This window comes from Lemur catta, chromosome 1 (genome assembly GCF_020740605.2).
Source record: "Lemur catta isolate mLemCat1 chromosome 1, mLemCat1.pri, whole genome shotgun sequence".
Lineage (NCBI taxonomy): Eukaryota > Metazoa > Chordata > Mammalia > Primates > Lemuridae > Lemur > Lemur catta.
Window position 1 is genome coordinate 24,256,134 of NC_059128.1, and position 15,588 is coordinate 24,271,721.

At 39.9% G+C, this 15,588-nt stretch overlaps 1 protein-coding gene across 2 annotated transcripts in view; it reads right to left on the bottom strand.

Moving 5' to 3' along the window:
• The window catches only part of GPATCH2L (G-patch domain containing 2 like), a 55,255-nt gene extending 39,949 nt beyond the window's left edge, over positions 1-15,306 (bottom strand). For both annotated transcript variants that reach the window (XM_045563284.1, XM_045563294.1), the window contains exons 1-2: positions 15,200-15,306; positions 12,319-12,990 (exon numbers count right to left, since the gene is read on the bottom strand). In XM_045563284.1, coding sequence (XP_045419240.1) covers positions 12,319-12,980 — 662 coding nt within the window. In that variant the 5' untranslated portion in view covers positions 12,981-12,990; positions 15,200-15,306. The remainder of the gene's footprint in view (positions 1-12,318; positions 12,991-15,199) is intronic.
• Positions 15,307-15,588: the final 282 nt, after the last annotated feature.

Sequence of the window (15,588 nt, forward strand, 5' to 3'; positions counted from 1 at the left end):
ATTCATTTACCTATCTCCTCTGGCTCCTTCTGCACCACAACTGCAAAGCTGAGTAGTTCCGATAGAGAATGTATAGCATACAAAGCCCTAAATATCTACTACTTGGCTCTTTACAGAGAAAGTTTGTTGATTCCCACTCTACAGGTCTTACAAAGTCTACTCCGCAATGTCTACGATTCACTCTCTTTGAATAGTTCCAATTAAAATTTAAAACATTTGCTTTATCACAAAGGCTATCAATTCTTTTCCAGCTACCTGTAAGCTCTATGAGATACAGTGCTTCCTTGATCCCTTATTGTATCATTTTCTCCTCATATTCTAAATAAAAGGGGCAAGCTCAGAAAATACCTGCTGGATCAAGAAACACATTGGCATCTGGCACTGTACGTTTTCTGCTGTTGCCAACAGCATTTCAGGAGAATCAGTGTTCTTGAAAAGGCTTGTATGAAACTGGTCTAAAAGAGTTTCCTATATATAGTTAATTGGAGTAATGGTAATAGATGTCATAGAAATATCACCAGGATTTTAAGACTATGATAAAGGGAGATATGTGTTTTCTTCATAAAAAAAAATTATGTCTAGAGAATACTTATTACATAAAAGTATCATCATTCCACCCATACCTGGAAAGGAATGTATCAACTGATAGCATTTGCTAATTCTATTCATGTTCTCAGAATAACTTGCATTGTGAAAATGTAACCATATGTAAAAAATTGTTAGCAACATTTTCTGAGGATGAAAAAACTGGGAGCATCATGGCATGCTTGCACATAAACACTATGACACAGCTTGCAAAAATGTAGTGCTAACTTAGCTATAAAGTAGAAGCAAGTACTTTCCCTTCCAAGTTACAGGCCAAACTTCGAGTCCCACAGCCCTCACTCACTTCTGACTCAGAGATTATGTAAAATTAAAAAATCAGATCAGTCGGATTCTAATAATTATTTAATCAACTATAAAATGTTAATTTAGCTAATTCAATTTAATATTCTATTAAAAATAAACTTCTATCTTTCAATAAAGACAATTTTCGTTTAGCATCTTTGTAGAGTCAAACAAGTCTGAAAGTCAAAAGATATCAGAGGCTCCTATATATTTTTTTTATTCCAAAACCTTCAGATTTGTTTATAACTTTTTTGCTATGAGCCTTTTTACTAGGCAACGGGGGGGGGGGGGGGGGGGGGAAGCTCTGCTCCTCATTTTTATAAGAAAAAATTGTGATCCTACTTCTATAGTGTCCACTCCACTTGTGGTCCTCTGAAGCTTAGTCAGGAAGACAGAAACCCAGCCTTTATCAATTTCAGACAAAAGTAACGAGACAAAGCCCAGAAAGACAGCAGGTAATGAAATCTTGTCTTTTCCTAAAATGGCTGGAACTCCTAGAAACATCAATGTCTCCTGTCTTTGCCTCAGGAGTTGCTCTATACTCCCTATTCTCATATGATTTATGAGATCTTACTAGGATTTTTCTAAAATATTTTGGAAGAGTAGAAATACATTAACCTTACAAATAACTTATACATCATTAAAAAAAAAAATCCAATTCCAAATTGGGAGAATAAAAAGTCTCTAACAGAAAAACGAAGCAGAGCATTTCTTCCCCCTATTTCTCCTAAACCTTCATTCATTCATTTGGCAAACATTTATTAAGTATTAATCATATACTAGACACTGTGCTATAACTAGCACTAAAACAAACATGTCAATCATAATTTAAATGCAAGCATTTTATAAACAACTATTAGTCTAGACTGTGGGAGACAGGTGTGAAGAGGTAGAGAGAATATTTTTCAATGGAGAACTTTCTGCAGTTAACAAGAGGTGGTACAAGCCTAGAATTTAACCTTATGACACTGAGGACATCAACCCATTTTAGAAGACAGAAAACATCTCAAAAATATTCACAGGAGAGTAAAAATAGTAACAATGCATCCCACTTCTCTACATTGCCTTTTGCTAAAAAAAGGTCCCACACTTTATTTAGCAGCAAAACTACCATTTTAAATAAGACATAAAATTAAAGGTCGAATTTTGGACCACTAATTGTATTACCTAATTATTATAATATCCTTAGAAAAGCAACTGAGCCACATTCAATAGAAGTGTAAAGAAAGTCAACTTAACCAGCAGTTTCAAAGACTTTTCTTAATATTTATTGTATTTTCAAACACACAAAAAAGCTGAAAGAAGTTACAGTTAGCACCCACACCTATCACTTAGATTTTGCAAGTAACATTTTGCTTTCTTTGTTTTATCACACATCTACCCATCTAACCTTCCCACCAGGGTGTCTATGTAATCAGAGGCATTCTCAGTAGACCAGATGATTGGAAATGGCATCCACTTTCAAGTAAGTATATTGTCATAGGAATCAAGCCTAATAAAACACTATTGATAACTTGTCCACTGAAATAATTCCAGGACAAGCACCATTAGCTGAACATTGTACACTTTGGTACTAACTTGAAAATGCTTTTATCTTGACTGCTCTTCTTTCTTAAGTTCTAAAATTGAACTGTCTGCCCTTTTATGGAGCAATTAAAGGGTATCATTTCTAAATTAGGAAAAACTTTGTTTTAAAACTATAGTATTTTTATTCCATAGAAGAGATCAGTGTTTTGGTTTCATTAAATTCTCTAAATTTGAAACTCATACCTAGTGGGAAAAGCAAAGCCAATGAAGTAAAAACCCAATCTTAGTACCACAAAAATCCAGAACTGTGGTTCTCAATTGGAGGCAATTTTGTACCGCTCTCCCCCTGGGGTCCTTTGGCAATATCCATAAACATTTGTGGTAGTCATGACTTGAAGGGTGGGAGGGGGAGTTGGTGAACTACTGGCATTCAGTGAGTAGAGGCCAGCAATGTTGCTGAACATCCTACAATGCACTGGACAGCTCCAGACCAGAGAATCTTATGGCCCAAAATGCCAGTTGTGCCTACGTTGAGAACCGTGATCTAGAGTGATGAACAAAGTGGAGGGCTGGAAGAGGCAGGGTATCCTGTTTAAGGAAACCACTACAGAGGAGGAGGGGAGCCTGTGTACGTTAGCTGGATAGAGTCAACCTTTGAAAGCAGAGGTTAACAGCCCAAAGAAGCAATAATACCACTTCCTCGCTAGGGCTGGACCAGGGCCTCGAACAGTCTAAGGCCTCCAGATCCAGGAACCATCAGAAGGTAGTGGCACCTTCAGGGAAACCGGCAGAACTGACACTACTCAAGAGTTTTACAGTTCACCCTTCCCTGCCTAACCCAGAGAGAAAATCTTGCAACCATGGAAGAGAATGATCCAGGCAGGGAAAGGAAATATCTCTTCATCTCAATGTCCCCAATGCCTAGCATAGCGCCTGGCAAATAACAGACGTTCAGTAAATGTTACATATATGGAATGAACTAGTTCTAGACTCACCTCTGTTGCTTGCCCTTATATGGCCTTTGCGGCATGTCATTCACCTCTCTAGTCCTACTTCTCTACACGTAAAATGTGGATAGATTGCTCTGAGGTTGTGATAGTACGTGGCACATGAACCCTTTGTGAACTCTAAAGCAACATACAAATGCAAAGGATGAAAGATTAGAAAGCTACTTCTAGGGTGCTGATTCTCGTATCTATCTAAATATTATTTTCGAGGTTAACAGTAGTTAATTTCTTCACTGACATCGTTCTTCTCATTAAAACAGCAATCTAAACTCTATGGGATGCAAACCTATTTTCACTTTAAATGGAAAAACAAAATGTGGCCTATGAAATCTAGTATTTTTCTTGCAGTAGGTTTCATCCAAAAGAGAGAGGGAGATACTGCTCTCAGCCAAGATCTACAAGTGTCTCAGGAAGGGGTTTGGTACTTAAACTGAGTTTATTAGGAAAATTAATATAGAAGACTACTAGTAATTATACCAATAATATCATTTATTGAGTTCTACTATAGGCCCAGTAATATACGAAGCGCTTTTATATATTCAGTATTATGTTTCTTCTACCCCCAAACTCTACAAGGTAAATACATCAACCTCATGTTATAGATGAGAGAAAGGGGCTGAGAGAGGTTAAGCAATTAGACAACATCACACAGCAAGTAAGCATCAGAGCCAGTGCTGTGTTATGTCTGAAGCCTATGCACTCACTGAATGGCCACTAAAACATGGATGGCGCAGATAGAGTCATCTCATTTACTACAGGTCAATCCCATGTCTCTCCATTCATAAGACAACTGAATTTCAGGACTTCTCATTTTCATTCTCCTGAAAATGCAAACAGATTAATTGAACTAGGGAAGGAGTATTCCTTTGCTTTTTGCTACTTCAAGCTTTCAGACACAGTTGAAACTCTAGCTGTGCTTTGACTACTACCCCTTATCAGCTACATCATATATGCTGAACCCTAAGAAAAGTGTTCATAAACTCAATTTGGAAAGAAGCTTTCCCCCTTAATGATGTATCTTAAATTTAAAAAAACATCCATTTTCAGCATACTTACATAAGATACACCAAAATTTGACTGGGCGTGGTGGCTCATGCCTGTAATTCTAGCACTTTGGGAGGCTGAGGCGGGAGGATCATTTGTAGCCAAGAGCTCAAGACCAGCCTGAGCAACAGCGAGACTCCGCCTGTACAAAAACTAGAAAAATTAGCTGGGCATCATGGTGTGTGCATGTAGTCCCAGCTACTTGGGAGGCTGAGGCAGGAGGGTCACTCTAGCCCAGGAGTTTGAGGTTGCAGTGAGCTATGATGACACCACTACACTCTAGCCGGAGCAACAGAGCAAGACTCTGTCTTTAAAAAAAAACAAAAAAAACAAACAAACAAACACCAAAATTTATTATCAGGAACTCACACCTCACTTGCCCTTATGGTTTCTGAATGCCCTTCCTTTGAAATCAAAGTAAAGACATTCTCCTAGTAAGTTCTGGGAAATACCATAGTCTGAGAATACTATTCCTGACTTTAGCAAACACACTAAGTTAGGAAAATATTTCAGGTCAGTAGCCATCTGTGGTAACCAGACTCCAAGATGACTCCCAAGTGACCCAGCCTCCTTTTATTTCACACCTGGTATAGCCCTTCTCACGCTATACCTGGGTCTGTGTAACCAACTGCATACTGCAAAAGTAATGGGATGTCACTTCTGAGATTAGGTTATAAAAGACTGTAGCTTCCATCTTGGGTTCTCTTTCTCTCTCCCCACCTCTCTTAGATTAGTCGCTGAAGGGGCTTCCAATTACCATGTCTTGAGGATGTTGACAGCCCTGCAGAGGGGCCCACACGAGAAGGAACTGCAACTCAGTTCCACAGCTTTATGAAGAAATGAGATCTGCCCACAGCCAGATGAGTGAGCTTGAAAGCAGATCCTTCAGCCCCCATCAAGCCTTGTGAGAACTGCAGCCCCTGCCAACAGTCTGACTATATATAACTCATGGGAAGACTGACCTAGAACCACCCAACTAAGGCACTCTCAGATTCCCAATCTCAGGGACTATAAGACAATAAATGTTTGTTGTTCACAGCTACTAAGTTTTAGGGCAATTTTTTTCTTCAGCAATAGATAATACAGAATCTTTATTAACCCTTTGTGAAAATAATTTCCTTCTTCTGAATCCTAAATGGTAGCTTCTAGTTTTAACAAGACAAATCTCTCTGAATTCCCACAATTGGGAGGACAAAAGCATAGCTTGCCTTCTGACCTGAGAGTTTGCTAATTCTTTCATATTCCTAACCACAGAAGACTGTAAATTTAGAATTGAAAGAGCAGTTTATAACTGTCTCAATTACCATAAGGAGGTACAGAATTAGTTTATCACCTATAATCAAAAATTGGTATTAATAAGTTACCAGCTAGGTTTGCTTCTCCCCCATTTAAAATCTTATTAACCAAGTAACTTAGTAAGAGGCATCTTTTGCATCTAATTAATATATATTTTAAATAAACAAACAGGATAAAGTTTAAGGCTTATGTCATCACTCTAAAAACTAAGCGTTCTTTATTTTTTCATTAAATAATAATGCATTTATTTATTATAACAAAAATCAAAAATTGTTTTAGAATTCAGAAAAACAGGGAAAAAGTTACTCCTAGATCCACTGCCCAAAGACACCTTAGCGCTTACTATTTTTTTTCTATCTTTTTCCTGGGTAGAGGTGGTACATTTATAACCATATGTAGTCAGACTTCTCAATCCAGTAGTAAACATGACTGAGGGAGAGGTTATTCAGAGAAATATCTCAATTCTGAAATTATTCCTATAAGTAATGAGAACATATAATGAAAGGGTTTGTTTTCCAGTTTCATTCAGATGGTGCCATGAAAGAAGGCAGAGCAATCTCTCCAGTTTGACAGGCTCATTAACGTGACTAATACAATCAGGTATACTTTGCAAAGGGATGACTTTCTTCAGGACTCTGCCATTGAGCTGAGGGCTATGCCTTAGAGAAGTCCACCCATTCTTTTAAGACTTACATGTTCTTAGTGTTAATAGTGATTCATCTTCAGGTAGATAAAATGTCTTTTCAAAGTAAATTTTTAAAGAGCACATATTCTAAGACTTGCATACCTGAGAATGTCTTTCTGCTGCCTTTCCATATGAAATATGTCTTTACTACATATAAAATTCAGGGTAGGGTGAGACAGCAACCTTTTTCCCCTCAAAACTCCATAGGAGAATGTAGCCCCTCACCTTTAGTACTGTAGGGATGAATGTCAGTCTTATTTTCATCCCTTTTAAGATTTTTCTTTATACCAGCTCCATCATCAAGGAGGAATGCAAAAACATTACCAGGATATGTCTAGGTAGGTCTCTTTTCATAAGTTTTTCCCTTTAATCTTTAATTTTTTCAACCCAGGAACATTTTTTTCCCTGCAGCTGTATCTTTTAAATTATTCTTCTCCAATGCTTTGGTTTCTTCCTTGAAAATATTTATATACAGACTGGGCCTCTATCCTCTGTCCTCCAAATCTGATTTTCTCTCCTCCCTCTGCATTTTAGGAGGACTTCTAAAGTTTTCCACATCATCAACGCAGTTTCCTGCAGAGTGAATGGTCTTTCATTTTAATATTCCAAATACATTTTAAATTTCCCTATAATTCTTCCTCCCAAACTATTGGGTTTTCAAATAGCCACCTTTCTCTCTTGTGACTTACACTGCTCCTATTTCAAAAGTATTATATCTTCTTGTAGCCTGATGAAGATTTTCTAAAATGTTCTGGCTCCCACTGGCAATCATCTTCAAAGATTTGTTCTTCCTCTGAACTTTCAGAATGATGCTCCCTTTCCCTTATTCTGCAGAATTTGTTCAAAGGCCTTTTTTTGGTATTTGCCAACAGAAAGGATGCATAGATTCCCCTGGTCGCATTCTCTATTACTGTGGTCATGGTTAACATGCTCTTCCCAGATCTATAACTGGCCAAGAGGCTATGCAGGGCCCCTAGCCTAATTCTCAGTGTAACTGGTAGGCTTTTAACTCACACAGCTATGCTGGACTAAGATTTCTCCTAACCCTCACTGCCTGATTCTGGCCCCATTCCAGGAATCTGCAGTAAATGGAGGTGGATAAAATACTACAAAGAGGGCTTTTTTCTTTTCTGCCCATGTCAACAGAAATCTTTATTCTTAGAGACTGCACTTTCCAGGATTCAATACCTTGTGACTGCCTCCTACCCCAAACACAGATGCACACAGAGAAAATACTAAGCTGCCCTATCCAAGTATATTCCAGGAATTACAGCCTCCAAATAGAAACTGAAAGATACTGATTGGGAAGCAAAGGATGAAACAACAATCTACCTCAAACTGCAGCTGTTCAATTTTCTGAATGAATCAGATCATGCACTTTTGAACCAAGAACTGACTACAGAGAAAGGATGCAGGGTCTTGCCATCTACCTCCCGGGCAGGCTCAGCACTGTTATTATGGACCTGCAATTGCATTTTTCAATGCAGTTCCATCAGCTTTATGCTGTCAAGAAATCTTGGCAATAGGCCAAATGTAAGTTTCTGGTGATATGAGTCTGCAATGTTTTATGTTTGCATAACTATTCCAGTGCGCAGTGGAGGCTGCTTGTCAGACGTCTTTTAAAATAAGTTACAATGGTGGGAGGCAGGTTGTGACTAAAAAGAATCAGAGAATCTCAGTGTTGCAAGGGACCTTCTCAACTCCACAGTAACTCAGTAAGTGCTCATGAAGCCCAAGCTTGAAACCCTCCAGTGACCTAGAACTCATTACCTGGTGAAAAAATTCACTTCATTTTCACGGAGTTCTAACTTTTAAAATGTATTTTATACTGAGGCAACATTTAATGCTCTGTACTTTCTATCCCTGAGTCCTAGTTCCTTCTTTGGAGCTACACAGAATAATCCTAACATTTCTTTCAAGAGGTAGACTCTTTTAAGAGACAGATATTTCTTTCAAGAGATAGAACTTCAAATACAACATCATATCCTACTTCCAAGCTGTCCTTTTTAATTGTTCCGAAAGATATACTAGTAGAACTTTAAATAAATCTATATAAGCATACTATGCTAGCTAGCTATTCAATACTCTCAAATGCAATACTACCAGTTGCAACAATAATAAGTATACTCCTGGTCAGCATTCTCATGTACAAAATAGAAAACAGAACATTCCCACTCTTCCAAATATATCCCTTTCCATAGCTTCAGTAACCTCTGATTAATGACCTCCACTTGCAAAGGAGGCTACTTACCTTAACCATGAAATAATGAATGCTATTGATCCAACAAGCTACTGCTATAGAGTGTTATTGATCACCCAATCTTTGGTTAAAATGGTCCTCATTTAGCAATTTCACTGTCACACACACCTGGAGCAAAGCACGCTCATAATTAAAGAGTTTGGGGGAGTTAAAGTGAGAGGTGATGGACAGAGATCTCAGCTTTCTCCCATTTATTCTTGTTTCTGAGCTATTGTTTGTGTCAGAAGGGATATTGATTTTCTATAAAAATAAGAAAACAAGAGGTACCAAGGGGCCGCAGAAGGTCAGCTTGGGCTAGAGAAGGAGGGGGGAGGTTTAGCACTCTATCTCTGTCACTTGCCTTCCAAGAGAAGGGAATATTTTCTTTCCTGTGAGATCAGCCTCTAATACATCACCTTAGGAAGGCTCCTGAATGTGACTTCAGGCCATCATCAACCAATTCACTTACAAAAGAAAAAAAAAGCTAAACGATATTTAAGGGGAACAAACAAATGATATATTAGTGAAGACAGAGCAAAATTAAGCTATGATCACATAAGAGCTAATAGCTATTTAGAGCTGCTATAAATTAGCTGGGTGTGGTGGCACGTGCCTATAGTCCCAGCCACTTGGGAGACTGAGGTAGGAGGATCACTTGAGCCCAGGAGTTTGAGGCTGCAATGAGCTAAGACCATGCCAATGCTATAAACAATTTGAATAAAGATCAGTAGAAAGTAATTTTACAAGAGTTGTTCTATATCAGAATATTCACAAACACACATACACAGAAAAATATTAGAATAATAGTTTGATCTTTATGCAGGCATAAAAAAACTATTATATCATAACCACTTTCAGTTCCTCAAAACTTGTAAGGGATTGGTTGGTATAGCACTGAAGAAAGATCAGAATGAGAAAAGCAAACAAATACTGGTGAAGCTTAAAACTACTCCATGTTTAGTTAGCAAAAGTGAACTTAAGGAAACTAGAAATAACGCTGATTGAGACATACATTTTCAAATCTTAAACATCTAATACATGTTTTTTAAAAAACTCTATCCATTGACTAGGCTAAGCTAAGCTTAATGATCAACTTCATCTTAAAAATTGTGCATGGTAGATCATTACTCTGCCAACCCTCAACACCACTGATAAAAAGTGAAGTTCTACACTTTGATCTGTATATGAATAAATAATGGCACATCCAAGCAGGTTTATAAAAGAATAACCCGGAGGACTCTGGAAAGTATTTCTCTTAATTCAGAAAAAAAGTAGGAAAATATTAACAGAATAACTGACCAAGACAGCATAGTATCCAAATCATAAACTACTATATACTTATACTCTAATGCTAACCTTGTGTATAAAGTATGCTTAATAATCAAGAGCAGCTTGAAAATTAAAAGATTTTTGTTCCACTTTATTGTTGAGGAGAGGCTGAATACAATATGCAGTCAAAGACTAAGTAAGAATCACCCTCTTTCCACATAAAATGGATTTGGGGGGAAAAAGTACGAAGCACTTTTGTTTGTAACTATAGATGTATCGAGACAAGTCAAGGCAAATTTTGGACTCCTAAATAATTAGAAGATTTTAAGGAAGAATTTTTCTCATTCCATGTGTGCTACTACTCCACCCATTATTCCTTTAAACTGCAGGGCCTGTGGGCATCCTCATTACTGAAAGAACTGTGAAAGGATGTGCCAGGGCAATAGCCCAAATGGGGGAATGAGGTCTGCTCAATTTGAAAAAAGTAAGAATTTCATAAGAATTCCTGTCTACTTCAATTTAACCAGACTCTCAGATAACTAGAATTTATATTATCACAACCTGACCCTACGTGCAATAGATGTGTTTGGTGTAAGAAAGACCAGGAAAGACTGAAGCACATCACTGCTAGATGACAGGCTCTGCATTTGGAGCCACACTCACGCTGTTATCTTAGAATAGTGTTATCAATTTCCCACACACACAATTATGTCATAGTTTAACAAGAAATTCTGGGGAAGAAACACATACAAGCTATCATCCCAAAAAGCTATTTTTAAAATCACCACTCTCAATGGTAAGATTTCTATTTGGTATTTATGCTCAGTATTAAAACAAACGTGAATGCCTCAACAGAGGGTTTTAATAGTGTGAAAGCCTACAGGTTGAGTAAACATTTCTTGATTAAAAATAGTATGATGAGGAAAAAATACCTTTATAATCCAAAAATAAACAGATAAATTGGGTAAATAGGCCTTCGAAGAAATTAGGTATTAAAGAAAAATCAGGAAAGCCAAATTAGGAGCCTACCTTGTTGAGCACAATGGCAAATATAAAGTTAATAAGAAAAAGCTGAAAAGCTGGATTAAAAACTATCCATGAAAGGTACAGGCATACAGACCTAAACAGCTTTTCCTGTTACTGACACAGCCTCACTTCAGAGTTCCTAGATTTATGCCTTTGTTTTTAAGACAAACTTCAAAAAGGTCACATGTTCTTCAGTTGTGAAAGTTAAGTTGAGCCACAAAAGGGTCATGGAAAAGGCAAACTCAAAGGGCAGCAAAACATGATGGTTAAGAATGAGCTCTGGAATCAGCTTTGATTCCCAATGTTGGCACTGGGTGACCTTAGGCAAATTATCTAACCTCTCATAACCTCAGTTTCCTCTTCTATCAAATACAAACAGTGGTACCTACAGTGGAATTGTGAACATTATATATTAATATGTGTTAAGCCTTTGTAGTATAGTGCTTGGCTTGGCACACAGTGCTTACTTAATAAATGCTAACTAATATTAGCAATAATAGAATACAATGATTTTCAACAGGGAGTACTCAACCCACCTAGAAAGCACCGTTGGAGGCATTTGGGTTGATACAGGGAAAAGAGGGTGGAACAGTGCAGAGATGCTAAATATCCTGCAATGCATCACAAAGAATTAGCCCGTCCAAAACACCAATAGCATCCTCATGAAGAAACATGTATCATAGATTAATATTAATAACATTAAAGTATCAAGCTGGGGGTCATCAATGTTCCTAGGACTATCTAAGAGGTAAAACACTGACATTTTAAACATGTACTTATTAGAGATAAATTTTCTTGGTCAATCACATTTGGTATAAGACTAATGGGACTCAGTATGTTAGTTTCAAAGCCCAACATGTGTTCGGACAACTTAAATGTCAGCCATAAAAAACAAACTCAATATAGTCAAACTGCAAATAGCAGAGAACAGAATTACCGTCAAAAAATATCTAAAGCCATGATTCTTAATGGAGACAGACAACTTACCAGTAACATTTACAAACTCCACATATATATACACCAGCCTCTGCTAAGACCCTCATTCTAAAGAACAATATCTATGTATGAACTACATGGCATAAACAGCAGCAAACGGTTTTTCAAAATCAAACTCTTGCTTTTAAAAACAAATGTGTTTCTATTACAACTAACCTTCTTGAAGAGGGAATAGATTCATGACAGTATTTTAAAAAGCTAGTATTTAAAAAACTAACGATTGATTAAAGAAAAGCTACAGAGTCAATACTAGAGTGGCTGATGAAAGAAAGCAGAAGACTGCATTTGCACTTTGGGTAAAATAACCATGAAAATCTTTGACTTAGTAAGGGAGATCTCACCATTCTGACATGTTCTCATCAGAGCCCTGTTTTTGTTCATCTGCTTCACACTCCATCCTTTCTTTCCTTCCCGTTTTGCTTAGGAAAGTCCTATTTTCTGCTGATTCACACAACCCATGGCCTGATGAGGTCCAGGGAGTATTCTCCTTCCAGCGGGACAGACGCTGCTTCTTAGCAGACTTGAACCTGCAGCCTCTCTCATAGCTCCAATCTGATACCTTCAGCTTCTGCTGAAGGCTGGCAGCCACCTCTGATGTCACTCGCTTCACCTTCCTCCGGCGCCTAAGTGGCCGACAAGGTGCATTTTCAGTAAAGGAGTCAGATTCATGCCAAGAATGTTGCTTACTCTTAACAATAGCATTGAGAGCTGGGTGCCGTTTGGCTACCATTGTGTCATCCGAGTCACTAAAATTGGTGACCAGAGCCACTTCTCGACAGTCCTTAGTGGCCTCATCCAGACTTGATTCAGAGGCCTCACTGTAGCAGCAGGTATGCTCTGCCAGGTGAGTGAAGTCAGAACGACGCTTCCGGCCTCGGCGTTTCCGAAGCTGCCGCCTCTGTTGCCGAGGGCTCAGAGCCATCTCCTCCCACAGCTCACCAAGCTTATTCTGCTCAGATGTCTGCTCCAAGGCTGAGGCTAAGTCATGTACCAGCTCATCCATGAGGCCACATCTGCCAAAAGGAAGTTTGGGGAAAAAAAAGAAAAGAAAAGAAAAAGAAAGCCTGAATAGGATCTGTGGTTTTAGAATAACTTTATTAAATAGATCATGGTACTCCAGAGTCTTGCCTGTCTATAGAAAATAAAGTCACCTTTCATTTGACTACACTTAGACTCTGTTCCTACCATCTATGCTCCCTTAAGCCACTAAAAATAGGTGTTTGGCCTTTGTTAAATGTCTAGAGTCAACATGTTCTTAAGCACAAAAACTCACTCAGCAGATGACAACTGGGATATTAGCAAAAACAAGCGAACTCAGGGGACTAGATCCTTCTCTCTTTTCCACAATTAGCCTTGTCACTAAATTACCCTAATGATGAGATTCAAAAAGATTAGAGAACGTCTCATCAGACAGGAGCAAAAAAACATACAACTTCAAAATCACAGAAGAGTTGGGGAAACACAGGGTAGGACTCAGTCTCACTAAGGTATTGAGAATGGATGAAAAACTGTTCTTTGGTCTGGGGACACTGCTGACAATGCCTGCAGCAGAGAACAGAACTTAGTGACACACTTTAAGGAAGACCGCTTACAAGCTTAGCCATTCAGGAATTTATAATGACCCAGGTTTGTACTCAGAATGAAAAAAAAAGACTAAGTTTGCACCCATTCTGGTACCAACTACTAACTGGAAGCTACCAGGTATAGAGCCTTATAGAGTATAGCATACATTTGTGAATAATTAACAACCTTTAAGCTCCTCTCCCATCCTTAAAGTGATCATCCTAATTATGTGCTTTAGCGCCACAAATCACAGAAAAATAGGATATCACAGCAGCAGAAATGCCAGAGATGGGGTAGAGTCTCTAAGATTTCCAGCCAACTGCTTTCCAAAATTTCCTATTTTTCTACTCATGTTCATCAAACCATCACACTTCAGGGGTCACTTCAGAGGCCAATTTTCCAAGGGATGAGAGTAGTAGGAGTAATTTTCAAAATTCTCCTTTAAAAGGAAATGTCTAATATAATTTGTGCAACACCTAATTAAATTAGCACTTCTTCCCTTGCCCTTGTTAAACCCTAAGTATTTCAAGACCATAATTAGAGTTTAAAACTCTATGTGGCGCCATTCTCAGACCACATTTCCGCTCATGCAGTTTTCATTTTGCAGAGGGCTTTCTAAAACCTATTTTCATGCTGTGCCTATGCCAATGAACTCAAAGGCAGGAAAATTCTTCTGGCTTATCTGCCACATCTGTGGAAGCAACGGTGACACCTACTTCCAAAACTGCCACCTAAACAAAACTTCTCAAAGTGTCAAAAGGCACATAAGTTCCCTTTAAGCAATGAGAAGTGATTTAAAACACCATGACTGAGGTCTAGAAGACAACTGTCCTTAAGACCAAAACAGATAAAGAAGCGGGAAGAGCATGTCTAAATCTACTTCCTTAATAAAGAACTACTGCTTTAAAAACTCAGGCAGAACAGCACAAACTTTAAAGTGGAATGAAGTTACCAAACAACTTGTAATCGAACGCCTGTACGGAATCCTTTCCTGCCTCAAAGGCTGTAACTCAAACAGTAGATGACAGAAGAACCCCAGTTTCGGGTGCGCACTCCTGAAGGACTCCGGGTCCAGGCACGCACCCGGGTAGGGGTAAGGCTGTCGAGTCACGCACAGGAAGGAACGGATAGCTGGTGGGCAGCGAGAGGCAGGCTCAGGGTTGAGGAGGGGAAGGAGTAGGAGATGGTGGAGGCAGGCGGCAACTTCGCATCTGGGCTCACCAGGGGCAGGGGTCAGCCTTTCTAGGGCAGAAACTGCCAAAAAGCAAGTCTTGGCGACTGAGCTCCCTCGGTGATCAGCAGTCACAACATGGCCACATACGTGAGAAAAACCATGTTTCAAAGGACTCTCCACCACTCCCCAGCGCGGCCCCCAGGGCTAAAGTGATCATGGCTCAGGACAACAAGCCCTCACGCTGCCTCTAGCCAAAGAGAAGCAGAAAGAAGAGGAGGGGGCTGTCGCCCCAGAGACTGCCCGGCCCTCATCCCCCGGGATGGGGACACGGGCCCTGAAAAACAAGGCCCGACCACCCTCGCCGCTGCCGTCGGCTGCCGCGGCCCCAACACACCCTTAGCTGCTCATCCGCGGCCCGGAGCCCCAATCTCCTCTGGCACTGGCCCCCTGGAACCCAACCCTCTCAACCCACTCCTCCCCCTCACCAGCTGCCGCAGCCACCTCCGACGGCCGCCGCTTTTGGGGCTGAGGCTCCCCGCCAGGGTTTCCCTCTCTGACCTCATTTCCGGTCTGGGCCGGAGGGGTGGGGCGGTGAAGGGGGTGGGGCTGACTGCGCAGAGGGCCCGCCCCCGCCCCATCGCTTCCGCCCCGCGGCCGCTCCCACTTCCGCCCGCCATGGGCGGGGCCACGGAGGAGCCTGGCGATGGTGCAATGCGCTAGGAAGCTCAGCGAATGCGGGTGGGCGGGGTGAGGGGACCCTCTGAGGCTGAGGTGACCCTGGGGGAGAAGACCCCGCATGCCGACCTCCTCTTCCTTGTTGGCATCAAGAAATTGGGCCCTGGGGAGGGGCGTCAGCTTCACCCTTGCTTTCTGA